This window comes from Drosophila eugracilis, unplaced genomic scaffold, assembly GCF_018153835.1.
Source record: "Drosophila eugracilis isolate 14026-0451.02 unplaced genomic scaffold, ASM1815383v1 contig_415, whole genome shotgun sequence".
NCBI classification, from domain to species: Eukaryota; Metazoa; Arthropoda; class Insecta; order Diptera; family Drosophilidae; genus Drosophila; species Drosophila eugracilis.
Genome location: NW_024573278.1, coordinates 1,498,037 through 1,525,283, shown reverse-complemented (window position 1 = coordinate 1,525,283; position 27,247 = coordinate 1,498,037). Strand labels below are relative to the sequence as shown.

At 38.1% G+C, this 27,247-nt stretch overlaps 3 protein-coding genes across 3 annotated transcripts in view; 2 read left to right on the top strand and 1 right to left on the bottom strand.

Annotated features, from left to right (window-relative positions):
* Positions 1-15,462, top strand: part of LOC108116950 — a 41,849-nt gene extending 26,387 nt beyond the window's left edge. The window contains exons 3-7 of the mRNA XM_017229103.2: positions 5,228-5,387; positions 7,843-8,051; positions 13,131-13,264; positions 13,735-14,011; positions 14,100-15,462. Coding sequence (XP_017084592.1) covers positions 5,228-5,387; positions 7,843-8,051; positions 13,131-13,264; positions 13,735-14,011; positions 14,100-14,164 — 845 coding nt within the window. The 3' untranslated portion in view covers positions 14,165-15,462. The remainder of the gene's footprint in view (positions 1-5,227; positions 5,388-7,842; positions 8,052-13,130; positions 13,265-13,734; positions 14,012-14,099) is intronic.
* A 1,357-nt stretch (positions 15,463-16,819) lies between these two features.
* On the top strand, positions 16,820-19,274 carry LOC108116805 (UDP-glucosyltransferase 2). The gene is made up of 2 exons (XM_017228852.2): positions 16,820-18,305; positions 18,374-19,274. Exons 1-2 carry the CDS (start codon positions 17,620-17,622, stop codon positions 19,272-19,274), a joined length of 1,587 nt encoding a protein of 528 aa, XP_017084341.2. The 5' UTR covers positions 16,820-17,619.
* Positions 19,275-19,919: 645 nt separating this feature from the next.
* Positions 19,920-21,667, bottom strand: LOC108116981 (UDP-glycosyltransferase UGT5). Its single transcript, XM_017229143.2, is given in 3 exon segments — positions 19,920-20,865; positions 20,929-21,533; positions 21,535-21,667. Coding segments are annotated over 3 exon segments (1,596 nt in total). The 5' UTR covers positions 21,625-21,667; the 3' UTR covers positions 19,920-19,964.
* Positions 21,668-27,247: the final 5,580 nt, after the last annotated feature.

The following is a 27,247-nucleotide window of genomic DNA, read 5'->3' as shown; positions in this document are numbered from 1 at the left end:
TTATAATCCAACTGGAGCACTTGTATCTATCTTGAATTATCTGACTATTAAGAACTAGAACAAATTTGGCATTGATTTCATGTTATATTATATTTATATTATACTATTTTTAATCGAGTATTTTGCAAGGGAAACTCCTAATTCGTTGAACAAAAGTCTGGCATCTCAGTTTCTCCATGCCATCATCATCATCGCCATCTTCGTCTGCATTCAACTTTCAGCTCGTTTGTGCCAGTTTTGCTCGTTTACAGGCTTTTACCTGAAACTATTACCTACTTGCCGGCTGATTCGCTCGATTCCTGCCACGCCCCTTCTCCTAACAACCTTACCCACGCCCCACCTTTTAGCCTTATAAGTTCTTTTTTCCCTTTTCGCTCTCCACCTGCAATCAAGTGTTGACTCGTTGCATCTTATAGTTGCAAGTAAGCAGTTTTTTTTCTTACACTTTTTTAGCTGCTGAGCAGCTGCAGAAAGTTGCTCATCTGATTACATATTTATTCGCAATTTATGCATAATTCTATAACAGTTCAGTTCATTCTCGACTGGCTTTAATCAGCGTAGAAGTAAGAGATAACCTTCCGGAATCGAAGGGATGTCAGAGAACAGACCCCAGGCAATCCATCAAGGCGTATCATGCTCGGCAAACCGCCCAAAAACTAAACCCCACCACCACTACCACCGATTCCCAAGTGTATAAAACTGTCAGGAACTAGTATACGCTGGGCTGGGGGGAACAAAATAACAAAATAAAACACTTTTACCATCTCCGATACACCACCACGTTAAAGCCCAGCTTTAAGTCTCACCAGCAACCTATTTGCAAGGCAAAAAAAAAGATGATGAATCTTTTGTTGTTTGCCCCGTCCCGAAAGCCACTAAAAATGTTAACTAAAATACAGGGAAAATATATGGCCTCAGATGAACAAAAAAAAAAAAAAAAACAAGGAAAAGAAAAAGAAAAACCAAGGAAAGGGAAAGTAAATGTAACCAAGATGAAATGTGCGGAACTCCAGCGGCAGCAATAACATGTTGAGCAAAAAATTATGATGGAAATGGGGAGCAGATGGAAATAGGACACGGGAAAACTTTTGGAGAGGCCAAGGGAGAAGCGGAGGAGCATTGACAAGCTGAAAATAGTCCTGGCTATATGGCTCAGCATAAAACTAACAAGAAAATGTAGAGGCATGCATTCCATTCAGGGCGTAACGAATCATGTAACTGAGCTCTCACTTCTCGTTTTCTTTAAAATTACGAAAAGCAGCAGCCACTGTCGGAAACTAAATGAGAATTGAGGAAAGGAAATGCTTTTAGACAAATGCTAATCAAACAAGAAAGTTTTGCGAGAGAAAGAAATTGCAGAAACACACTAGAAAATGTGCACTTTATCCGTATTTAAAATGATTTTAAATATAAGGTTTAAAAAGTTTACTTTGATTTTTAATTTAAAGCCAACAAATGTATTTCTATATGATTTCTTGATTAAGACTATTAATATTAAATCATAAATTGATTCAAGAAATTAAAGTTAAGTTGTATTTTTTCTACTAAACACTTACTGAATTAATATATTACCAAAAAATAAAGTCCACACCACATATCAATGTCAACGGCGATGACAAAGATAAATTCACGGCATGTTGGAAAATCTTTCAGTTTTCCCGGCCAGTGATGGTCATTAGAATTTAAATTGGATAGAAGTCTTGGGCTTTTTTAAATTTGTTTTTTTTTTGTAAATTTAATGCGATGTTAAGGCACAACCAAAAAAAAAACACACAATCTGAGCACAAATGGCGCCAAATTCCGTCCGGCAATCAACTAAATTCAAAGCAAATTGTCCGGACAATGGGCCAAATGTCCGCAATGGGGAGGCCATCATGAATGTCCTCGAGAGGAGACGGCAAGCCAACTGCCTAATGCTCATTATTTTGCGCTCGAGAAATTTCTGTCTCGTCACTAATTCATCATTGTTTCGGCACATTAAATCCTTGAACGTCAACGCATTCATTATCTCATCGCATGTGAGGCAACGGCTCTAAGCCAAAGACTCAGGCGGCTGGTTTTGGCCAACTCATCGGCCTGGGCTCACATGGTCAGCCTTCTGTCTGCCTGTCATCGAGGTTTCGTCGCCACGGCATGCTTGAGTGATATTAACTGACCGACAATCAGTCAAGGGCAACTGGACCAACTGGACCATCAGCGGCCAAAGCAAAGTTGGCCAAAAGAGGCTTAAGCCAGATTTTCTGGTATAGCGACTGCGGAGGCAACGTAGAACATTCATGTGGCCAGAATGTAGACCACGAATAGTTCTTGTCATTGGGGCATATATATTATATTTAACCCTTTATGTTCTTATGGGGTTTAGGTTTCCAAAAATTAAATAATATATCGTAGTTTCTTACATAAAAGTTAGTTACTAAATTACTAAAATTTTAAGAATGAATTTAGGAAGTAATATTAATTTAATATAAATACTTTTCTTATATTTTAAATAATTCTCTTCTTAAGTTTCCTTTGAGATAAAAACATAAATATTATAATTTTTTATTATTATTTTTATTGGTAAGAGTGTTAGATGTCAAAACCTCTGACAGGGTTACCTCCAGAGGGTTAATACAGCCCTGGAAAGGATGTCTGTGGGGCTAGCATGTTAATTGCTTCCAGGCTAATCGAATTTTTTGCCTGTCATTATGAGTAATGTGTCTGGGATGCGCACATAAAGCCATTTGTCGAGAAAATTACGTCTAGTGGCAAATTGCGCTAAGCGTTTGGCAATTTAAAAAATTCCCGATTACAAAACATTCCGACATAAACAATAAAACCGTATAAACCGTTTAAATGTAATCCACTGTAGAATCAGTAATATCGTGTACTAATAAAAATAAAGGAATATGCCAACCCCAACATAATCGCACATGTCATCTGTCCTTAATTTACCATGCAAACAGCACATGATTACAAATGGCCAACGAGCAACCCAAAAAAAAAAACAGTTAACAGGATGGCAAAAAAATAAACTAAACTGATAAACAAAAGTATGCAAATATTTAAAATAACAAAAAACAAATGTGCCACAGGCTAAAAACCTAAGCTTGTTAAGCAGTTTTATTCACTTTTGACATGAAGGAAAATGGCCAATAAGCTGGTACAAAGAATGGCTTAAAGGAAACAGTTTTTTATTAAGAGTTTAATAAACATAATTTAAGATTTTCAAGAAATAAATACTAAACTAAAGAACCCAAAAATAAAGAATGGTTTACAACTTAGAAAGGAATACTTTCCCATGTTAAAGTTGCTATCCTCACAACTTTTTAGCCCTTTAAAAAGTGTTTTTATATCATTAGAACTTATGAACTCCTTTGTATAGTCCTAAATATAAGGATTGGTACTAAATATAAATAATCTTAAATCACAATAATATTCCAATAATAAAAAATATATGAAAAGTGATCTACTTTCACAATTTCGCCAATGTGATTATTGTTAAGAATGCAAACTGTGTCACGGAGATTAGTCATCACTTTGGCCTCCTTGGGGACGAATATCAACGCGTAGTTGTCATGGCAATAAATTCAGGGCATCCGCACGTTGGTCGCCAGCAAAAAGTCGTATTACATCGCTAATTTATGTAGCACATAAGTTAATTTCTGTTTGTCTGTTATTTGTTGTAATTAGTCGACGTTCAAGCCGTTGTCCCAGGGGCCATTAAAACTCGTCCCTGGCTGCCGGAAAAGCTTCCAGCCGCCCCATAAACAAACGAAAAACTGTTGCTTCCGCTGGCTGCGTGTGAAAAAAAAGATAGATATATACTGATGACTATACGAGGGATATGCGAGAAACAGAGATGGCCGTAGTGCGGGCTAATTATTTTGTCGGTCAGCCAAAGTTCATAGTTCACATGAACCACAAATAGCCGGCGAAAAGGGAAAAAAAGCAACACCCACTCGCCCGTCGCTGGTCCGTTTGTATAATTTTTATTATCAGGCCAAGTAATATAAACTTAATTAATACCCACGTCGGCCGACAGGACGGCCATTTGATTCATGGCCTGCATTTGCGGGGCCCGGCTTAAATGCAATAATGAATGTGGCGACGCGAAATAAAGATGAAAACGAAATGAAAAATGAAAAAAAAAAAAAAGTAAATGTATAAAAATGTGCAAAGTATGCGGGGTCATACAAAGTGTGAAGGCGTTAAAGTCGAGCCATGGGTCAGCAGCCAAAGTCAAGGCATTAACGGCGACGACCTTTTTGCCACCTTCACTTTCCGAAAAGGGTTTTTTGTTGGTTTGTGCACAGTGAAGCCTTGTTTAAGGGTAATGTTTGGAAAAAATGCATACAAAAATTAATTTAAATTATTTTAAAAGATTTTTCAGCTTTCTCAGAAATGGTCATTATTTTTTGACCATAAAAGAAGATTTATAAAGTTTAAAAAAAGTCGGAAATATCTTAAATTTAATACCTCACTAATACATTCATTAACATATTCATTATTTTTTGTTTTAATGTTCCAAATAACTACCACATTTTCACACCTTTTATTACACTCATAAAAACAGAGCACACGTTTTAAGCCCGATCCCATGCACAAATCCTTCACACTCGAGTAAATCAAAACCAACAAAAAAATCACTTACCAAACATTGAAATCCCCGCGGATAGCGAAACAAAGTCTATTATTTTAAGTTCTTCATGTGCAGGTCAACCTGCCCCATCCTAGAATCGAATCTCCCATTTATCCGCCCGCGTGGCAAGCTCGCACTTACCAACAGCTTACTGAATAATACCAGCGGAATCGCTATCCGTTCTGGTTGTTATCAGAGATGGCGACTAGGCTATTTTATAGCCAATTATAAAGTGTAACTTTGATTACAAAATCTTACATTTTATAGATTATTTTAGAAGAGAATAAGATTTTAGTGAAGGTGATTGACAGGACCTTGTTATAAGTTGAATATTTAAAACATAAAAAAATATACCTGGAATATCTGACTTTGAATAGGTATGCTCTCATGTATCTTATTTGTTGTATCTTAAAATGTAGTTTAGAATATTGACTAAGAGATGTATATCTTTTCTTTAAGGTAATATAAATACTTTATTTATCATATCAAGACTAAGATCAACTTTCAAATAAAGAACTTCATTAAGTTTTTTTATAAGCCATATTCCCTTCGATACCTGATTTTTGTTAATACTGAGCTGCACTGGTTGTTGCATTGTCGTTGCAGGAATGGCACCTGTGCCCGCGGAGGGATTGCACCTGTCGAACCTCTCCGTTCCGCGCATTATCGACGTGGCCCAAAAGGCGAAACTCTTCTGCAGCTACGCGATGGGCAATCGGACGCTGAACTCTGTCAAATGGTACAAGGATGGCCTCGAGTTTTTCAGGTGAGCTGTGGCCGTAGAGCAAATAAAAGTGGTCTCCCCTTTATCTTTCCTTTTCTTTTTTCGAAAAAACCTCCAACCATAAAAATATTTTTCGGCATTCAGTTTGAAATAATAAAATGTCGCCAGGGAGCCCCGGAGATTGGGAGTTGCGAAATGTGCCGGCGCATTCATGCAGATTTTATGGCGCAAATTGAAAACGTCATGAAACTGCAACACTGTCCGCAACAAAGTAAAGTCCCCCATTTCCCAAAAAAAAAAAAAACAACAAAAATCAGAAAAAAATAAAAACAAAATAATGGAAGTGGGCTGGGTCGCTTGAAAGTGTCGCAACTAATTTAAATGCTTAATTGAAATGGATTTTTATGGCCCGCCTGCAATTGCGGCCAGGTGACGCTGCCGTATCGGGCCCAAATATGTGCGAAGAGGGCTTTTTATTTAACTGGCTTAATTGTTGCACATTGCTGTATATATTCTACATATATATATATATATATAGCATGAACGTGAAGAATCGGCGACCGTTGCCCAGATCCATGCTCTCCATCCGGGACTTAATCGAGCGCGAAATTTTTAACAAAGGTGTGTGTTTGGGCATTACGATTCGTTTTTAATGTTTTGGTTATTGATTTTTAAGGCCCGCTACAAATATGGTGATGTCAGGCGGCAAGGAAAAAAATTATTATTTATGCCAAATATCAGAACCATTTAACGGTTTATGGGCTTTGCCAAATGGTCGGACACGCCCACTCTTTGGCAAAAAAATTGAATTTATGCATAACTCATAATCTCTGATCAGAGAAGAAGTTTTTTTTTTACTTTTTATTATAATAATAAAATTTAATCAAAAAGGTAGTTGATATTTCTTGGAAGAGTCTTTTGTTTAAGTTTATTATTTTTTTTAAAAAAATTTTTATATACATTTCTAAAGCATCAAGTAAGTTTCATAAGTCAAATATTAATAAATGTTTCATAAATTGAATTCTTAGACTAAAAACTAAAAGTTTTAACATATTTTTAGACAGATTGAAAAAGGTTGTTTCTATTTATTGTTAGAATTTTGATTTATTTATTTACTGCTCAGTGCATTTTCCCAACCACGCCCATCCCACGTCACAACAACCAAAGTTCCATGTAAATTTCAAGCGTTTTGGCGACCACATTCGATTGGAAAGCCCAGGCTTGAAATTATTGTTTTTGACATATTCGCGAAGGGGGCGTGGCTGCTGAGGATGATTGCCATAGAAGAGGGCAGTATATGGAGGGCTGGATTTGCTGCCTTGCCAGTAATTTACTGCCGTAGGCAGTTGGCTTTTATCAATTACGCTTTTGTGTGAACGTTTTGATTGTGCGGTCTGCACTCGGCTTCAATTATTCATGTGCATTTGACACTGCGGTTGCTTCCATCTGTAACAAAAAACCCCACAAAAGATACACGCATTTCGAGTGTAATTCTGAATTTGTTCGGCCGTGCTTTTCTATTTGTTAAACTGAGTGTTTACGGACAACAAATCGACCTAACAATCCATTTGGTTTTCCAGCCTTGTGCCAAGAAAGCACAGACAAAGTGCGTGCTTAACTGTGATTTTTTTTACAATTAATAATCAAAAAATTGGACTTTTACCTTTGACATATAATATTGTGACCACAAAAGTTCTTTATGAATTTGTAAATATTTTAGTATTTAATAATATTTTCTAATCATTTTCTGACATGGAATTTTGTCAATAAAAGAAGTTGAATTTATAGTTTGAGCATGACAGACATTGATTTAACAATTTAAATATGATTACACGTTGACTCGCTTTCCATAAAATAATGTTTTGAATAATAAAACAAATTCCATGATTTTCTAAGGAATTCTCTTTTTAACCTCCTTTGATCCCACATTCATTGTTGTCATAATTTTATTAAACAATGACTGTGGAATACTAAGTAATTGGCCTTAGCCCAGCATTTAAATGCTGAAGTATTAAATTCCCTTCAAAACCTTTCTTTCGCCCTTCTCTCGTCGTTCTCAACACATTTCCGAATCGAAACGATTGGCCCCAATCGTCTCGCTAATTGCTGTAATCAAATGCAACATTCCCTGCATACGAACAATACTCCTACATATATGAATGGAATTTGAATTCGCATTCGTATTCGAATTTGAATTTTATTTGAGCTTTGAGTAGAACCCAGAGCTGAGTGCAACTGCATATTATTCATAATAAAATCGACAGCCCGGCCAAAAAATGGATACAATCCATGACGGAAGAGAGCTCCATCTGCAGTTGCAGAAACTGAAATGGAAACCAGAAAAATATATGTATTTTTTATTTTTTTTTTTCTTCAACATGATTCCCTCATCAATATTTCATGGTTTTGGTTTTGCGCAGCACTCGAACTCAAGCAACTAGCTAGCGGTCTGTCGCGGTCTCTTTCTAACACTCTATGGGCATCTCTTTCTTTGCAGATACTCGCCACTAACGCCGCCGACAACAAATTGGTTCCCCGTTAAAGGTGTCACCATCGCCGACGGTTCGCCGCATTGCAATCAATTCATCTGCAACGTGGAGCTGGAAAAGCTCAGCGCCCACTCTTCGGGCCAATACAGATGCGAGGTGTCCGGCGATGCGCCCGAGTTCAAGCTGATCGATCAGACGGCCAATATGACAGTAGGAGGTAGGTGCATAAATGTTCCCGTTCCCCTCACAAAAGAGATCCAGTACTCAGGGCTAACCACAGTGGGCAAATAGGCTGGGAAAGCCCAATAAATTCATATTCACTATCATTTAAATGTAGGCTGATTTAAGCAATTAAAAATAATAAATAAAACTTTATTATCAACCCAAAAAAATAATCAAAAATACACACAATTTGTTGAAACAAGATTACGATAGTAATGGAAAATATCTTTTAAAATGCGTATCCCTCATAAGGCAGGCAAACAGTTTATCTTCAAAGTCAATTCTTCAACTACATAAATTTATTTATTTATATAATAACTTACATTTTTTAAGTTCTGTTCACTACTTCACTTTTCTTTATGATAAAGAAACTTTCAAATTAATATAATGATCAACTTAATAATACCATAATAATCTCTAATATCTGCCCCAAAAATCACACACATTTTACCATTGTCCAACAATCTCCCCCATTTCCTTCCCACTGTGTAATTTTTGTAGCTGTCTTTGATTTATGTTTTGCAACAGAAAGACAACAAATTATGTGCAATTTTGCAAACACTTAATAAAATTATAAATGGTCCTTGCACGGCCAACAGAATTTTGGGGTCGGGAGTTCAGCCGGCAACTCCTTTCCATTTATCAATGCCACACCGGCAAAGTGTTTTTCCGGGCGGATTGCGGAGGGAATCACGGATTACCCGATATGGATAGATGGAAAGAGGGACAGGGAAGAACAGCAGGAGAAGCAGCAGCAGAAGCAGGTCCCGAACCTAGGCCAGTAGGCAGTTCAAAAGGGCGTCGCATAAACGCTGGAAAATTGTGACACGCGTCAGCCATTTGTATGAGTAATGATTGTTAATAAATCCCGACAAAACCATCCCGAAAACGTTCAACGTACCGTACAGTGAACACCCCAACCGAACGCCCCCGCTGCGCCACCTGCCGCTCTAGTGAACAAATTCAACTCAATTGTGAGTTTTGTGCGAATCAATTTATAATCTACAATGCGCGGTCTTTTGCCGTTGTCACGTGCTGGGCCTAAACAACAACAACAAAACGCAGGGAAATGGCAGAAAATACAACAAATATCACACAGGACCAACTCGTTTGCGGCACTTGTAGTTGGGTTTGTTAACGTCAACGCCGAACCACCGCACCACCACCGCGCCACCTAGCCAGCAAAATACGGAACCACCGAAAGCCGCTGGCAACGCATCGCCCACCATTTTGATTTCGCTTTGATTGGCAGCGTACATGACGATGATTCCGCCCAGCACCCAACACTCTTCAATGCACTGAACAAAAATCTTGTATTTAACTCCAACGAGGATATATTTTACTATATATTTGTATAGAATATTCCGAAAAAATGTCCAAGATCAGATTAATTATCAAATATGGAAGGTATTTCGATATTTGAGTTTATAGCTTGTTTTTAAAAAGCGAAACTTAAGGCATATTTTCCAAGTGTAACAATACCCGTTTTTCCCCTTTTCTGCGGTTGATTGCGGCCAGGAGAAATTGTCAGGCAGTAGAGACAGCCAGTCAGTCAGTCAGAGTTTTGGTCGCTGGGCTGGGTCTACTTTGAAATTCAAATCAATTGATTTCGGTCCAAATGGAAATGGCCTGCTTATGTCTTTTGTTTCTAGTTTCTATGCGGCTCAAAATGATTTATTTGTCGCAATTTCGCCGCTCAGCGATTTGTCTCCTTTTGTAGCCTGGAAAATACTCCACATAGATGCTAAATGGATGTTGCCGCGAGACTTGGGCCGCGAGTTTTGGGGGCTGTGTGTTCGTTTTTGTGGGCGTCTTATTTATTGACGTTACTTTAAGAGATATTGATTTGCATAATGCGCACTTAGGCATTTGTTTACGCGTAACAATCAAATTTGAATTCGCATTTTCGTATTTGTATTTCGCCTTTAATTGGATGTTTGGCAGAGGGCAGACTGTTTGTGTGCTCGCTATTTGCATGTCAATTTGACTTTTATCTATTCAGCGTACTTAAATAGACAAAGTAAGCCATGCTCAAGTGGTTGTACATGGAAATCCCAGTGGCTAGATTAAGTGCCAGTTTGCAGGACGAGCTTAACAGAAACGTGGATGTTTCTCCTTTCGGTCTTCGATTTCACTCCTCATCTATGGGTTTTCCCCTTTTGCTTATTGCTAGTATACTCCATTCCTGATTATTAGTTGGCATTTATTTATGGCTTTATGATTTATGGAGATTGATTGGGAATTGTGAAATATTGAAATAAGTGCAGCAGCAGAAGTGCATTCTCTCAATCGATATTTTGTTGAAAATATTTAAATACTCAATATGCCTTTTACTTTTGTGAATCAGATTTGTAAGTAATATATTTTAAATATTTTTTTTTGCTATAATATTGAACGTAAAATAAGTTCCACTTTTTATTTATGAGAAAACTGGAAATATAAGTTATTTTTAACTTTCAGATCTCAATCCAAACTCTGAAAAACTATTAAAAATATATGATTTCATACTTTCGGTCCACTATTTTTCTTTTCAGTCTATTCTTCTTTTCCAGTTTAGACCCACTATATATGCAATTCGTACAAAACCTTTTCAAGTTTAAAAACTAAAAAACTAGACCGCATAATCATACTAGCTGCATTGTCCGACCAGCAACGAGTGCCTTTGGCATATGCCATAGACAGTGGCCAGTTAGTTTCGTCATTTTAATTTATATACATACAAAACCCAGAGAATAAACTAAAGCAACAAAAAAAACACAAAAAAAAGGAAAAGAAAAATAATACAATGCCACGAGGGGCAAGAGCCAAAACAAAATAAAGCCAACCAGCCATGGCATCAAACTTCATCAACGAGATAGCGGCAAAGTTTAAAGTCCTCTTTGGGCAGAACAATGTGTCCGGTGGGCTACAGGGGGTAAAGTCGGAAAAGCGGGGAAAGTGTTTGGGAAAGTGTGTGGTTAAAATGGTGAGGGGGGGAGGTATAGTGGCGAATTGGATGCACGTAGTTTTAGCTGGTGTCGCCTGTTTTTTGTTTCAATGAAGGCGAAGCTGTTGACAGACCAACAATCGACTTGGGAATTTTGTCACTAAAGTGCCATCGCCATCGTAACCACCTTAAAAACTTTGTCACAACAACATCGGCACTCTCTCTGTCTCTCTTGCTCTCGATTTTCAAACAGCCATCACCCAGGATGCTTTGATGATGCCAGAAACAGGACCAGGGATATAGGGATACTGGGATACTGGGATACCGGGATGCAGGGATCCACAGAACACACAGGAACACAGGAAAACAGGATCAGGCTTGGAGGCTTGAGGTTTGCTTCAAACTTTTGCCCGGCAAATATTTTGTCGCTTAGCTGCGTGCCGTGTGTCATCACACTGATTAACTTTGCCAAGTTTGCACAGCTCAGCAGTGGGCCGGGAAATGCCTGGATATGCCAGCGTACGACGGGATACCCCAGGATACGCCAGAACATGCCGGTCCACATACTGACCATAAAACGGTGACTGAGCCGCACTTAATTACTTCGGAGATTTGCCGCATTTTTAGTGACAAGATGGGTTTGTTTTTTTACCTTTTTTTCACTGAGAAAAGAGTAGTTGATGAAAAATAAAGAAATTAATGAGTTTATAAGAAAACGTATCCATCATTTTTACACGGTTTCACATAGTAAACATAGAATAAGAATCTTAATCTTAATAACAATAAGAAATTCAGTACATAATTTCCTTTTTTAGCTTTATATTTATATCATATTTTAGTTCTCAGTGATTTTGCCCCAGTTTTTGATGTCCTCTTGCTAAGCTTTTGGCATTTTAATGCGGGGGTTATCATTTGAGGTTAGATTTCCCTTTAAAATAAACACACTCTCCAAAATGGATACACCTGTCCAGAGTGGAAATCCTGTACTTGTTTTTTGGCTCGTTTAGCTTCGTTTAGCATTACAACAACACAATTTTTCGGCAGCCCTGTTCCCCCGCAAAAGCTGACTTTCCTTTTGTATTTTTTTGGTTTTCACAGAGGGTTCAGGGGGCACAGTTTTCCCTTTCTACTTTTTCGGTGTGTGTATTTTTTCAATCTTGTTCTCTGGTGCTTTACTGGTACTTGGGTATACTACATAGCCATTTTTGGTTTATTTACCCTAGTTGATTGCTTTGTTTTCGTTGAATTTTCATTTTTGCTGCTTTTGTTTCGCCCGCAATGCAAGTCACACAAATGGGGGCAGAAAAGGAGAGGCGTGCCACCACCAGGCACAACATGGCCGCAATCATCAACTTCAACTCCGTCCGTTTGTCCATTGTGTCCGTTCGTCAGTCCCTCCGACCCGTAAGTTGTACTTGAAACAGGTCAGAAACTTTCCACCAAAGTGGTTTGTATTAAGTCAATTAAAAAGTTTACAGTCCTGCTGACTGCCTGACTTCTGATTCCCCAACATCTCCATCCCCATCCCAATTCCCTTCCCACCCGTCCATTGTCTCTGGAGGCCTTGGGGGTCCTTAGCATATTTCACAAATTTTCCACAACAACATTCATTTGGATTTGGGATTTGTTGTTGTTGCCATTGCGGTTATTTGAGAAAGGCAGAGAGAGAGAGAGAGAGGTAGCTAAGAGGGGTCCTTCGCCATAAACTAAATTACGCTTGTTTTCATCAAAAAACTTTGTCCTGGGCAATTATTTGTTAAGATTAATTAACACTTCAAATAAATATTTGGTGTTGGCGTGTCGGTAATTGTCTAAGTGCCGTTGCACTACTTTACCATATACCATCCGATTCTATGGCAAAACTAAGCTCGGATTTCGCTCTAATTGGTATAAGTTTTGGTGCCCGAATGCCATTATGCATTTGTCGGGGCAGAGTTGGGCACAAAAATGTACTTTTGCTCCAGCAGAGAACTATGAAATGAAACTTTATACCGTTTCTGGCAAATGGACAATAATGAATTTGCCATTTTAAATCGTTGGTCTTTAAGTTGGGTTGGATAAATGGTGTATAATGCTTAAAATGTTTAATGGCTCTGAATTATTCTGGTTTAATAAATAGCTTAAATGGTTAATTGCTTCTGATTTCAGTGCTACCCAAATTCGATCCGTACATCTCGGGCGTTCGACATGCCTACAAATATCACGACTATCTGGTGGCTAACTGCAGTTCGGAAATGTCCAGTCCAATGGCCAAGTTAGTGTGGTATATTAACAATAAAACGGTAAGTTATTTAAACTCTTAAATAATATAATAAAATATTATTTTTTAATTATAAATATAAAAAGATACCAAAGCTTGGGTCTGTATCTGTGGTTTAAGTTTCTTTGCAATTTCTAATCTTATGGAATGGCTACAGTCGAATGTCGCGACTATCAGCTACTGTTTAGCCTACTCTGTTAGTTAGGAGTAACTTCATTACCAAGACTAACAAAATTTAGAATTACTACCTTAGTTAGGTTCCAAATAAGATTAAATTTCATACATATTTTTTCAAGTGCCTTAAAATGACTTCATTTTCTATTTGAAAAGTGTCCTAGCCCAGTCAGTTTTGTCATTGAACTTGTCCAAATGTTGACAAAAAACTGGGACAGGACACCGACTGTAAGTCACGCCCGTATGTGGTACCCAATTTGGCTTTTAAACCCAACGCTTTCCATTTGCATTTCCGTTTCCGTTTGCTTCCGGCCGCAGGCACCTGGGCACAGTTTGCAGCCGCAAATCAACGAAGTCTCACGCAACGCCGACGGATTTCACCTGTTCGCCAGCCACCTGCAGTTGCGTCTCCACCTGGACGACCAGCGCTTCATCAGCAAGAGTGAAATGCTGGAATTGCGCTGCACGGCGGATATCATGGGACTGGCAGCGGTAAGGAGGGAGAGCAGGGTGCGAACCACTATACTGGCACTCAAGGACGCTGGCACTAAGCAGAGACTCACAGAGAATGGATCCTGCATCACCGGACAACCAGGTGAGTTGAGTTTAAAGATCTATTTAAAGAACTTTAACTTTATTTTTACATAAAATAATATTTAAATTTTTATAAATATATTTTTCAGCTTCTTTGGCCGCCTGGCTTTTGAGCCTTGTACACATTCTACGCTGGCACGGCTCTCAGAGTTAGTGGCTGGCATTAACAGGCACACTTTTTGTAGCCTAAACTAACTAGAATTTGGTCTCTCAGTGCATACGATGTAAAATCAACAGAAAATGGGAGAAACACAGAGAGGGTGCAAAAAAATATAAATTGGGTGATTCGCACCATTTTTCGAGCCAAAATGAAAAGTTAACAAGCCAAGGCAGCAGCAACAGTTGAATTTGTATATAGTCGAAATCGAATTAGTCTAGGTCCGAGAGCAGGAAGCCCAGCCATTTCCTACATATGTAAGTGTAATGAAACATTTATTTTATGTGTGAAAAACAAGCAGCCATCGGAAATGCGAAACCGAAAAATCAACATAGAATGAAAACTATGAAACATAAATCTAATATATATAGGTATCTAAACGTAAAATTTGCTACCAAATACGATTAAATGTCAGAATAATTTAAATAGATGGTGGAAAATTCGAATATCAACAAATTTACACATGAATATTTGAGCACAGAAATAAAAGGAACACACACAATCAATGGCAATTAAACTTAATTATTGTATGTGAATTGTTAATTGTATTAAATGATGTATGGGAAATAAATAAATACAAATAAAAGACTAAGCAAAAAAAGGTGTTTTTAACAATACTTTAATTTATTTAAAAATTCCCAAAATTTGTATTAAAATTTCACGTTTTGCTTTTATTTATTGCGTCTTTCAATGTCCCTGAGAACCGATTTATATGAAGGCATCCTTGGTCTCGGAAAACGCTCTCTGTAGTTTAGACCTAAACTGCCTAAGTGGATCTCTGAGGGAAAGCTATTTAACACGGGATAAATCACGATATCATCTATCTTGTTCTTTTCCTTTTTATTGTTGCAACAATTTTTAGAATTTTTCAATAGATTCCAGCAGCAAAAAAGGCAGCTCAGTGCCATTGAAAGTCGAATCATATAAAAATAACTTTGTATATCCTTATTTTCCATATAAACCAATATCCTTTGAATCAGACAGCCTGATGTATCCCAAAGTAATGCCAACGCAAGATAAACTATTACTCCGTGGAGGATTGTTAGCACTGGGTAATGCCACATGGTGCTATTCCTTGGATATTTGGTTCTGCAAAGTGGCCCAACTTCGAGTAGATAATTATGAATGGCCACAGTGCATAAAGCAGAACTTAAATCTGGATCCTGGCAGCTAAATGGCTGCCACAAGACTTTCCTTATGTGAATCATTTCTATAAGAACTAGTAAAACAATGTAAAATAATCGTTGCATTTTGAATTGATGAAAAAATAACAAATTTAGCTGCCAGAAAAAATAGGACAGGAAAGGAAAAGCCAGAAATTGTCCCTATATTTAACTAAATTCTTTCTATAAACAGCTCTTTTAAGCATTTGTACACAGAACTTTCGTCAACTGATAAATTAATAAATATTCTTGAATCTTTTAAGTTCTCCCCCTTTTCTTAGAATTTATCACTGGTTGTTTGACTAGTCAGGGTCCCAAAAAAATCTCAGCTCGCATGCCTTCTTCAACCTAATCCGAATACCGAAAAGCCAATAGGGACTTCAGAAAAAACGCTTATGCCCCTCATTTCCTTTCCTGAAGTCGTTTACCTAACTTATGGCAAACAGATACAAACAAACAAAAGCAACAGCAAAAATGAAAGGAAAATGCCAAAAACGGAAAATTCGATTTAGCAACCTTCACTTCCCTTGGAAAAGAAATTTATATAAAACCAAACACTTTACAGAGGCAGTGAAAAATATTCAACGCATTAGGCCAAATCCGGGCTAAAATATGCAATGGCCAATGGCCGCCGCAGGTAAAAATGACAGCAAAATCAGTAGGAAAAATAACAAGAACAAAAAACTGTCAGGCATTGACCGAAAATTATGCATAAAATTGCCTTGGGCTTCGAAAAAAAAAAATGCCAACAGAAAAAAAATTGGAGCAAACAAAGATAAGTTCCGACGTCTGTTGGTTTGGGCCTCGACTTGAGAGTTCCAGCTTCGGATCCGGATGCGGCGGATATGCCCGTGACCCCCATACCCAACCTCCTCCTTCCACCATTTGCCGCGGGCACATTAAATGACGGAAGTAAATAAGCTTGACAAATTTCCACTCATCATTTTTGCATTAATTCTGCCTCCTTTTTTTTTGGGGGGACAAACCGACAAACCAACAGCCAAGAGACACGGGCACTGAACAAAAAAATGTCCTTTGATTAATCAAAAAATTTACCACTACCAGTGGAATGGGCTAAAACAACAACACCACAGGCAAAAACAACAAAAAAGAAGAAGCAAACCCAACAAATTGCCAAAGAGGCGCCGGCGGTGCTCGGAGGGATTTTTTGAGTCCAGGACGAGGCGCCAAAGCAAAAACCCTACTCATGTAAAGGAAAACTCAAAGCAGTAGCTCAGCAGTCTGCACTCAGAAAATAAAGAGGTGTATTTCTTAGTAAAATAACTTTTTTGGACTTTACATTTCTAAATTATATCATTTTACTAACTGAAATTTATTGATTTATCTAGGAAAAACTGTTTTTTTGATAATATACGTACTAAATAATAAATAAGAAAATAAAGACAAAAATAACATAATTAATTTTCCAAGTGCACCTGGACTTCAGTTCGGAAATATACAGATAAAGATGGCAGCAAGCGAAGATTTCACAGATTTTTGCACGCGATTTGTCAGCCCGACATTTCCGGCAACATCACCCTGGGCGGGAATTGGATTTGAGGTGTTTTTCCTTTTTTTTTTTTTTATTTTCACTTCTTATTCCTCCATTCCTGTATTTTTCGAATGCCACAAAACAAGCGGCAGTCCAAGTTGATTTAGTAAGTCACGTGGCCGCGCAACTGTAAATTGCCTCATCCTGGGTTTTCCTGTTGGAGTTCAGGTGTGGGTTCCGTTTTCTGAGTCGTGGGTCACAAAGTATCACAGTGGTTATGCTTGGTTCTAAGTTTTTCCTTCGTTTTTCTTTTTCACATGTTTTTCCACCACATTTTGCCAAAAAGGTCACGCAGGCTTTGCCAAAAGACGTGCTAAAAGAATAGATCATAATATTAGGATGAGAAAAATATTACTTAATGTCGTTCCTATAACCATATAAATTAAATATAAAATTTTACAAAAACTTAAAGTTTACATATAATTGCGAAATAATTGAACCGAATTTCGACTACAAACAGATAATTTAATTGCAATATTTTTGCTTGACTGTTATCATCCAAAATAAATATGTACAGGGATTTCCTGAAGTTGTTTGATAGCCAAAGATACACGTAAAGCTAGCCACGATAATTTTGCATACTTCTATACTAAAGAGGTTTGACGAAATTTGGTTTGTTATTGTGTACTGAAAGCTAAAAATGCTTATCTGAATCATCCGAAGTGTACAGAATTTTACATATAAAAGGCACTGCCTGATTGTGCACGTTATCAGTATACTTTTTGCAGTCCACCAAAATGGTTCGCAAGCCAAGTGAAATATTTTTGCTTGTGATAGCCTTCGCCGCTTTCATGGGAGATTCTCAGGGTGCCAATATTCTGGGTCTCTTCCCCAGCCTGAGTCCCTCACATTTGATCATTCAAATGTCAGCGGCTAAGATTTTGGCGGAGAAGGGTCATAATGTGACGGTAGTTACTGCTCTAAAGCCGGTTGTGAACCACAAAAACATAACTGTGATCCAAGTGCCACTCTCCCAGGAGGAATCCCAGGAAATGAGCGACGTTATTGGAAGAATGTCCAAGAACGACAATAGCAACATGGCTTTATCCCTACTCCGGATGTCAGATCAGATGGACTTCATGGTCAGAAAGAATGCAGAGACTCTAATGGATGATCAAGTAAAGGCTCTTTACCTAAACAAAGGCAACCAGTTTGACCTGGTTCTCTCGGGATACTTCATGAACGAATTCCAACTTGGATTCGCTAGGAAAGTGAATGCACCAGTCATCGTCTTTGCTACAATGCCTCCTAACCAATTGTTGAACCCACTGATCGGCAATCCCTTGGAACTTTCATATGCTGCACTCACTGTGGAACCCGGTAAGGGTGTGACGTTTAAAGAACGTTTTTTCGCCTACATATCAAGCCTCGGCTTTGGACTCTTTAGCTACCTTTCAGAGAGGCGTAACAGGATTTGGTACAAGTAATTGGAAAAACAATCAAGAGGTGCTTTCTTAAATGGGTTGACTCATTTGCTCTTTCTACTTCTAGGAAAATATTCGGTGATGATCCCACCATGCCTGAATACTCCGAGTTGCTGAAAAACACTTCTCTGGTATTCTTCGGCTCCCACGCAGCCAGCGAGGGTCCCATCCGACCCAATGTCCCAGCCGCGGTCGAGATTGGAGGAATTCAAATTAAGGACACGCCTGATCCACTGCCTCAGAACATGGCGGATTTTCTGGGCAATGCCACAGATGGAGCCATACTCCTCTCCCTGGGTTCCAATATTCAGGGAAAACATCTGAAGCCAGACACTGTGGTCAAGATATTCAATGTCCTCTCGAAGCTGAAGCAGAGGGTTATCTGGAAATGGGAGGATTTGGAGAATACCCCTGGCAAATCGGACAATATTTTGTATTCAAAGTGGCTGCCACAGGACGATATCCTGGCACATCCCAATATTAAGCTGTTCATCAACCATGCCGGAAAGGGAGGCATTACTGAGGCGCAATATCATGGAAAACCTATGCTATCGCTTCCGGTGTTTGCAGATCAGCCCCGCAACGCCAACAGTATGGTCCAAAAGGGTTTTGGCCTCACTCTAAGCCTACTCACTTTGGAGGAACAACCGTTCCGTGAAGCAATCTTAGAAATCCTCTCGAATCCCGAGTACGCACTGAAAGTAGCCTCATTTTCTTCCCTGTACCGAGATCGCCCAATGACCGCTAGGGAAACACTTGTCTACTGGACGGAGTACGTCATCCGGCACCATGGAGCTCCCCATCTGCAGAGTCCTTTGCTTTACATGAACGACATAGCAGCTAAAAATATTGATATCTATATCCTTTTCACCATCATATTTGTTACTGTGATACTCCTGGTCAAGGCAGTGATTAAATTTGTTTACAGAAAGTTCACCTCGAAGCCAAAGAAGGAGAAAGTGCAATAAGAGTTTTCAGACTTGCAATAAATTCGTTTTTAAGTTTAAATAGTGTGTCACTACAACTTAAAAATATTGTATTAAAAACATAAAATAAAATATATTTTTTTTTTGAAAAAGAAAGTATAAATATTTGCAATTTTATATCAGATTGAGGAAATAATCGTTATTTAATCGAAATGCATTAAAAATTACTTACAGATCAAGAATTTTGTCACAATGACTAGACTAAATATATTTTGTAAATCATTTCTAATATTATGTTTAATATAATCGATAAGCCAAAGTGCTTCTGTTTTATCTTTGAAATTCTCAGAAAATTGTACCTAAAAAACTTGATAAACCCTATCAACGAACGAGGTTACCAGAAATATAACTGGTTAGATTATATTACTTTTACTTTTTTCTATCACCTGCCTGGAATTTAACAGATGATGAGCCTTATCTTAGCATGGTGTCACTTGAATTCCCACGATTATTTGCAAACATTTTTAAATCATAAAAAGTACATAACATGATTAGTGACAGTATTTTTTTCTTATACATTAGTTAGCCATAATGTTTGAAACAAGTTAGTATCCCCTTTAACCAAACATAAAATATAATTAAAAAACTATAAAATTAATATTAAAATTCATTTATTTTCATTTTACTATTACTATTACGAGTATTTTTTACCAGATGGTCAATTAAAAACTTTTAGTGCTTTTTCTGCTTCTTTGGTTTTGCTGCAAACTTTTTGTAAATGATCTTGACCAGCTTAGTCAGCAGTAGTACAAAAATGACTAGAACCACGACGAATATAGCATAGATATCCAAGTTATTGGCTGCAATATAGTTCATGTGGACCACAGGACTCTGAAGATGGGCAGCTCCTTTGTGACGGATAACGTACTCCGCCCAGTAGACCACAGATTCCCTGGCGGTCATTGGCCGATCACGGTAGAGAGTGGAAAACGAGGCAACCTTCTGGGTGTATTCTGGATTCGATAGGATCTCTAGGATTGCCTCGCGGAACGGCTGCTCCTCCAGGGTCAGGAGACTCTGGGTCAAACCGAAACCCTTTTTAACCATGGCATCAGCATTTCCGGGCTGATCACCAAATACAGGTAGGGAAAGCATTGGTTTTCCGTGGTACTGGGCCTCCGTAATGCCTCCCTTTCCTGCATGATTTATGAACAGTTTAATGTTGGGATGTGCCAATATATCGTCTTGGGGCAGCCATTTGGAGTAGAGAATATTGTCCGATTTACCAGGTGTATTCTCCAAATCCTCCCATTTCCAGATAACCCTCTGCTTTAGCTTCGAGAGAACATTGAATATCTTGGCCACGGTGTCTGGCTTCAGATGCTTTCCCTGAACATTGGAACCCAGGGAGAGGAGAACAGCTCCATCAGTAGCATTGCCCAGAAACTCCGCCATATTCTGAGGCAGGGGATCTGGCGTGTCCTTAACTTGAATTCCTCCAATCTCGACAGCGGCTGGAACATTGGGTCGGATAGGTCCTTCGCTTGCGGCGTGGGAAGCAAAGAATATCAACGACGTGTTCTTGAGCAGCTCAAAGTACTCGGGAAGGGTACCATCGTCACCGAAAACTTCCCTATAAGTAGAGAAAGCATATATATTAGAAACCTATCGAAAAGTGCTAACTAATCCTACTTACTTGTAATATCTTTGATTACGCCTCACGGTTAGGAAATTGAAAAACTCAAAGAAGACGCTTGTAACGTAGCCAGACAAACGCTGCCGGAATGTCATGCCCTTGCCCTTTTCCACGGAACCATCGATTGAAGGAACGTAAGACACTTCCAAAGGATTTCCGATCAGTGGATTCAACAATTGGTTTGGCGGCATTGTGGCAACGACAATGACTGGAGCATTCACCTTCTTGGCGAATCCAAGTTGGAAATCATTCATGAAGTATCCCGAGAGAACCAAATCGAACTTATTGTCCTTATTAAGGTAAAGATCCCGAACACGATCGTGCTTTAAGGCTTCGGCCATTTTGCTGAACATGAAGTCCATCTGTCCCGACATTCGGATCAGGGATAGAATCATGTTGCTATTGTCACTTTTGGACATCGCTCCAACGGTGTCGCTCATTTGCTGGGCCTCCTCTTTGGTGAGTGGCACTTGGACTACTGTTATGTTCTTGTGGTTTACCACAGGTTTTAGCACTGTCACCACCGTCACGTTGTGTCCCCTCTCGGCCAGGACCTTAGCCGTCGACATTTGAATGATCAAATGAGAGGGACTCAGGCTGGGGAAAGAGACCCAGAATATTGGCACCCTGAGAATCTCCCATGAAAGCGGCGAAGGCTATCACTAGCAAAAATAATTCACTTGGCTTGCGAACCATTTTGGTGGAGCGTTGGTATGTGACTGATAATGCAAACCGTCTGGGTGGGTCTTATATTTATAATCGTATTCCCGCTGACTTCGGATGACCACTCATTTTAGCAGCGATAAGTGAATAGTGTTTTCCGTTTTGTTGTGCTAGGTTGCCGTTTGAAAGCATTTCACAACCAATATCAGCTATTACCCTGAAGATTGTAGTTCAGGCACATTGATAGTGACCCTTATCGCGTTAAACATTTTGGTAATCGATGCCACTTGAGAGAGATTAGGAAATTCAACTTATCTTATCAATGTTTCGGTTTCTAAGCGATAACAGTAAGCAAAATGTTTGCAATTTACTAGGCAGTAGTCTCTTTTTCTCTTAAATTTCGTCATTTCAAATGGTAAATGTATTATTTAATAAGAAATATTTGTCATTGAAATATATATACTCTTTGATAACGAATTCCTCCTTTGATTACATTCCCAAAATTAAAGCACCTAATTATTAACCAAATTGTAAAGCATATGCTGCGTATTTAAAAGGCCTTCATGCCTGAGCTCAAAACTAGATGAATTTTGTAATTTCGGCAAAGAAAATGTTTTAAATTAAATGAAAACACGTAAATGGCTCCGCCACCCCCCGGTATTTCCGGGTGGTTCCCATGTAGTTTCAGGCAAATGAAACGAAAGCAAAAACAACCGCATAAGAGTCGCTTCTCAGGTGGTAACATGTAGGTTTGTTTTTCTTCCACTTCCCTCACAATTCCTTGATTAATTTCTTTGCCGAAACTGGCTTTTTCCTCCCCCACATACCTTTCTCAACTTTAAAGCGAGTTTTAACAGTTTAATTTTTGTTTAGCATGCTTTGTCCCATTTGCATTTCAGTTAGCAGGGTTTGTATTTTTATTTAACCAGTTTGAAATTGGCCCGATCGTGGACAGGCAACTATCTGTCCTAATGGCTAGTGACACTGATTTAAATTAAATATTTGGACGAACCGGCTGTGTCACTCTGTCAGCACGGATTCAAATAAACATAAACTGGATTTCACATTGTGGCTGCTGCAATTCCTCTGCTTTTTAGCTCGTTTTTAGGTTTTAATTTAAAAATAACTGTCTAAAATGGAATTGATTTTATAACCAAGCGCCAATGGTAAACGGCACTGATCGAGATTGATGGGATATAAGATGACCTTTTATAAAGTTTCAGATCAACCTTTAAACTTTTATATAAAAATATTAGTTTTAGCTGCTCTAGATTGCTAGGAATAAGTCAAGTTAAGTTAAAACTGTTTAGCTCTAATCTGGTAATTTTATAACAATATATTTTTGCCAACAAAATTACTAAAAAATAAAGTAAAGACAATATTTAAAGCCATTTCAACAGTTAAAAAACGAAAGCCAACCTAAAAAACTTATTGAAATATTTTAAATATTCCGAAAATCAGTCACTGGAACAGCTTTGAAAAATCAGTCAAGTCACTGTCATTGTTGGGAGTCCTTTTTTTTTGGGAAGGATTTGATGAGTGAGCTGGTGTGAGCATTGATTTTACATTTCGAAAACGGGCTGTCAGTCAAAGCTCTGCGAGGTCATGATTCCCAGGCTCATGACGTGGACTGTGAACCCGACATGCGTTCGACGCGATGATGGCAATTTAGACTTTCACAGAATCCCTTTTCGATGGTTCTGTCCTGGACTTAACTTTTATTTTTAGGACATTTAGATGGATAAATGTGATAAATGTGAAAATGTGAAACTAAAAACTAGTGTAAAGGCAAGAATAAAATTAAAATTAATTTTTACTATCTTCTTAAAGAAAAGGTTAGTTATTTTCAGTTCTGCCAAGCCTGCTTAATAAAGAAATAAATATTTTACAGCTCGACTTGTTTTTGAACGCATTTTTCCGAGTGCATGTTTCCTTCTAATTAAATGGAAAATCGTCGAAGGTGGGGCAGTTGACAGATCTGCAGTCCCATTGGTATTGTGATTCCTCAGAAAGAACTGCCAAAGGCAGCAGTCGTCTTGTTCAATGAATTTTGACTGCTGGCAGTTTTTTGGGTGAAATCTACCAGAGTGGGTGGAAAAGTGGCGTGCCATTTTGGGAGGCTGTTTTTCACACAGAGCCTGCCGTATCAATGGCAAATTGCATTGACATATTGTTGCTATCGGCCATGCCAAGTGTTCTTCGGTCCCAGGGACTGTCAAAATGTCGCGTCACGATTTCCCCGATCCCCGGCTAAAGGCAATCGAAATTGCCAATCCCATATATACCAATCCCTCCCACCAGCCCTCTGTGCTTTTGCCAGTACAATGTCGCCTATAAAGCCTTTGGCTTTACGCTTGGCATTAAGTGGACTTATAATTAAACGATTTGCTCATTTAATCGCGTCCGTTTATCGTCCACTGAACGATGAGCATGCCAACGAATTTCCCTCTTAGCTGCAGGACATTTTCGAGGATGTCGTCTGTCCTGTGTTATGTCACTGCGTTATTGCAGTTAATGTTGTTGTCATTTCTGATACACATTTGCCTCTAGCCCGCAGATAAGGCGCCTGCAAATGATTCACAATTTAAACTCTAGTTGAAGCAACTCATTTACTTGGTAAAGTTAAAAAGCAAAACCAGAAAATGCAACAAATTTGCTTTTAAAATTTATGATAAATAATAAACATCTTACTTGTAGAAAGAAAATAGAGGAAAAATACATTAAAAAATCATATAAAAATAACACAATTTGTTAGTCCTACATCAGTTCTACCTTTTCACAAACTTTTCCCAAAATAAATTGAGTGGAAAGTGAACAATATGCTGATAATTCAGTAAAACCAACATCGTTTTAAACCAAAAATCGAAACAACAAAATACCAATTAACTTCCGAAAAAAAAGAAAGGAAGAGAACTTTGAAATGTCAACTAGGATGTGCGACCTTCGAGCATGGGTAATATCCCACATGGGTACCATTTAAGCAATCTGTCATATGCCCGCCAAGATGCTTAACTTTTCCCCCACCTCGATTTCCAGCTTTTCCTGCTCCCTTTTTTTTATGACAGGACACGACAAGCAAGCGACAATAACAACGATAACAAGAACAGGAAAAATAAATGGGCAACCGAAGAGGCGTGCGAAAATGTTGGAAAACCTTATATCCTACACTGTAAGAAAAAGGCGTATTGTAACTTAAAAACATAGAAATTCTTTTCGCACTTAAAAAGTAAGTTAAAAAACACTTTTAGCTTAATAAAACAAACTACTTTTCATTTGTCTTTTAAAATATTCCTTAATTCCTTATTCCAGATGAGGGAATTTCATGCAAATTTGATCGAAAAACATCTAAAATTTGATTTCTTTCAGTGGCTTAGAAGGCCTAACGAAACGCCAGCGAAAGTGGATGAGACGCTGCCGTGTAGTTATAAAAATTGTTATCTTAAAGCCTCTGTCAGTTAGCTGGCATTCCCCTCCAGGTTCTCCAGCCTGTCTGCTGATGAAAACGAAGTTGACAATACGAATGAGTTTCTTATAACAACAGCCGGAAAAAGGAAACGAAAAAGGAAAAGCGACTCGAGGGGCGGATACAAAATGAAGCGACAGCAAAAAGTGCAAACGTGCCGCCAAAAAAAAAAATTAAAGAAAATAAATAAAAAAGAATATAGGTGGGGTTGATAGTCGAGTAAACTGGAGATTCGAAATGGAAACTTTTGGCTCCTGGCTCAGATTGAGCTCTTTGGTTTGTCCAAGACTGTAGGATAGTAAATCTCCCTCAACAAACACAACAAAATATGACAGCAAACGAAATGGCTGTATTTCTTTCTTCGCGCTGTGTTTTAGCCAGAGTTTAATAAATCAAAATGGGTAATTAAATAATAGTTTAAAGGAGGGGACCGTAAAAATAACGAAATATATATTAATATTATTGAATTCAAGTATCAAATATTTTACTCTCATCAATCATATTTTAAAAAGTATTTAGGAGAATTTTAAAGCACCTCCCGCAGAATCCTAAAGAAGGATTTCTTTTAAGCTTTTAATATAAATTTTTCGATATATTTTTGATAAAAATTTCGAAATCGAAAGTTGATAAAATTACTTACATTTTGTTTATGACAGCTATTACACAAGTTGTTTACCTGTTTACCGGTTGAAAATAGGTCGCTTTCACATGTTTTCTTAACATAAAAGCTATTGCCAAGTAAAGTATGGAACTCTCAAGGAGCCCTAGAAGCCTTGGAATCCAATTGTTTCCACATAAAAATCGTTTATAGAAGACAAGAGTTTGAACGATAAACCAAAAACGAAATTCCCTTAAAGGTGGCAGTATGACATTTCATTTACTTTCCAAATTGGAACGAATAACAAATTATAGGATTTAAAATTGTTTTACTTCATCTGTTGCTATTGTTCCTTGTCATTAATACTGATTATTGCATGCCTCCTGAAATCGAATTATTGAAAATCTGATTTACATCACTTCAACAGGATTCTCGATTACCAATATTTCTGTTACACAAAAGCGTGAATTGCCTTAATCAACAAGATTCCAAACTTAATTTGAGCCATGTAATTAAGTTATGAATGTATGTGCAATTATTCAGAAGGTTTCACTAAATAAAAGCCACTTCTGTACCAGCATTTAAAAAATATTATATTGCTTGAACTAAAGGACATCCATAAAGCTAATATTAATCACTGCTGTTTTGTATTTTAAGCAATTTTTACAGAAAAAAAATTGATAACACCAATACAATAATCTCTGGGTTACCTTTTTATTACCCACTTTCCGATTCTTTTGTTTGGTTAGCCAGTCAAGATTGATTTTGTGGCGGATCTTCTTCGTCGTGTAAGCCCAAAATAGCATCACGTTTTAAATTGCTGCTTATCAAAACATGTCCCGAACTGTAATCTGTTTTAGCACTCGCTCACTCCCGCCCCCCAACAGCCATCCACCTAACCAGCTTGCCACCTGGAGGATGGCTAAGAATTTTTCCGGAGGAGGCCACGACCAAGATCAGGAAACGAGAAAAGCGGTAACCTCGAGTGAGAAGCGGCGACGGAGCGTAAAATGAGTGAAAGCAAGTTGGAGGTAAAAACGCAACCGGCAACGCAAACTGACACATCATTTATATGTAGGATATACGATGGAAATGCACTTGAAAAATAAATATTTAAAAGTTAAAAATATTAAATAAATGCTATTTTCTAAAAATTTTTACATATTAACTTAGTTTTTTACCTATTTAAAAAACAAAAAAAAATAGAAAACTCGATTGTTAATTTTAAGATGCCTTTTAATAGTATTTTTCTTAGTGTATTTCTGTTGAAAGACGAGGGCATATGTAAATTGAAACGAAAACACCGCTTTCCGAATGAGGCCGACTGTGAGATGGATTTGGATTTTGGAGTACGAGCCGGAGAAGCGGAGACGACGGCTCTCTTATCAGCGGTGGGCATAAAAAATGTACATTAGCACGAATGACTAAGCGAGTTGGAGGAAAATCCAAGGATCCATATCGTTCAGGGTTAGTCAAGTGCTTTAACGTGCTGAGAGCAACACACCCGCAAAAGACCCAGACCCATGGACAATCTCTGTTCATTCGCATCCAAAGCAATCTGTCATCCGTTGCCTGAAATGTTGGCGGTTCCATAA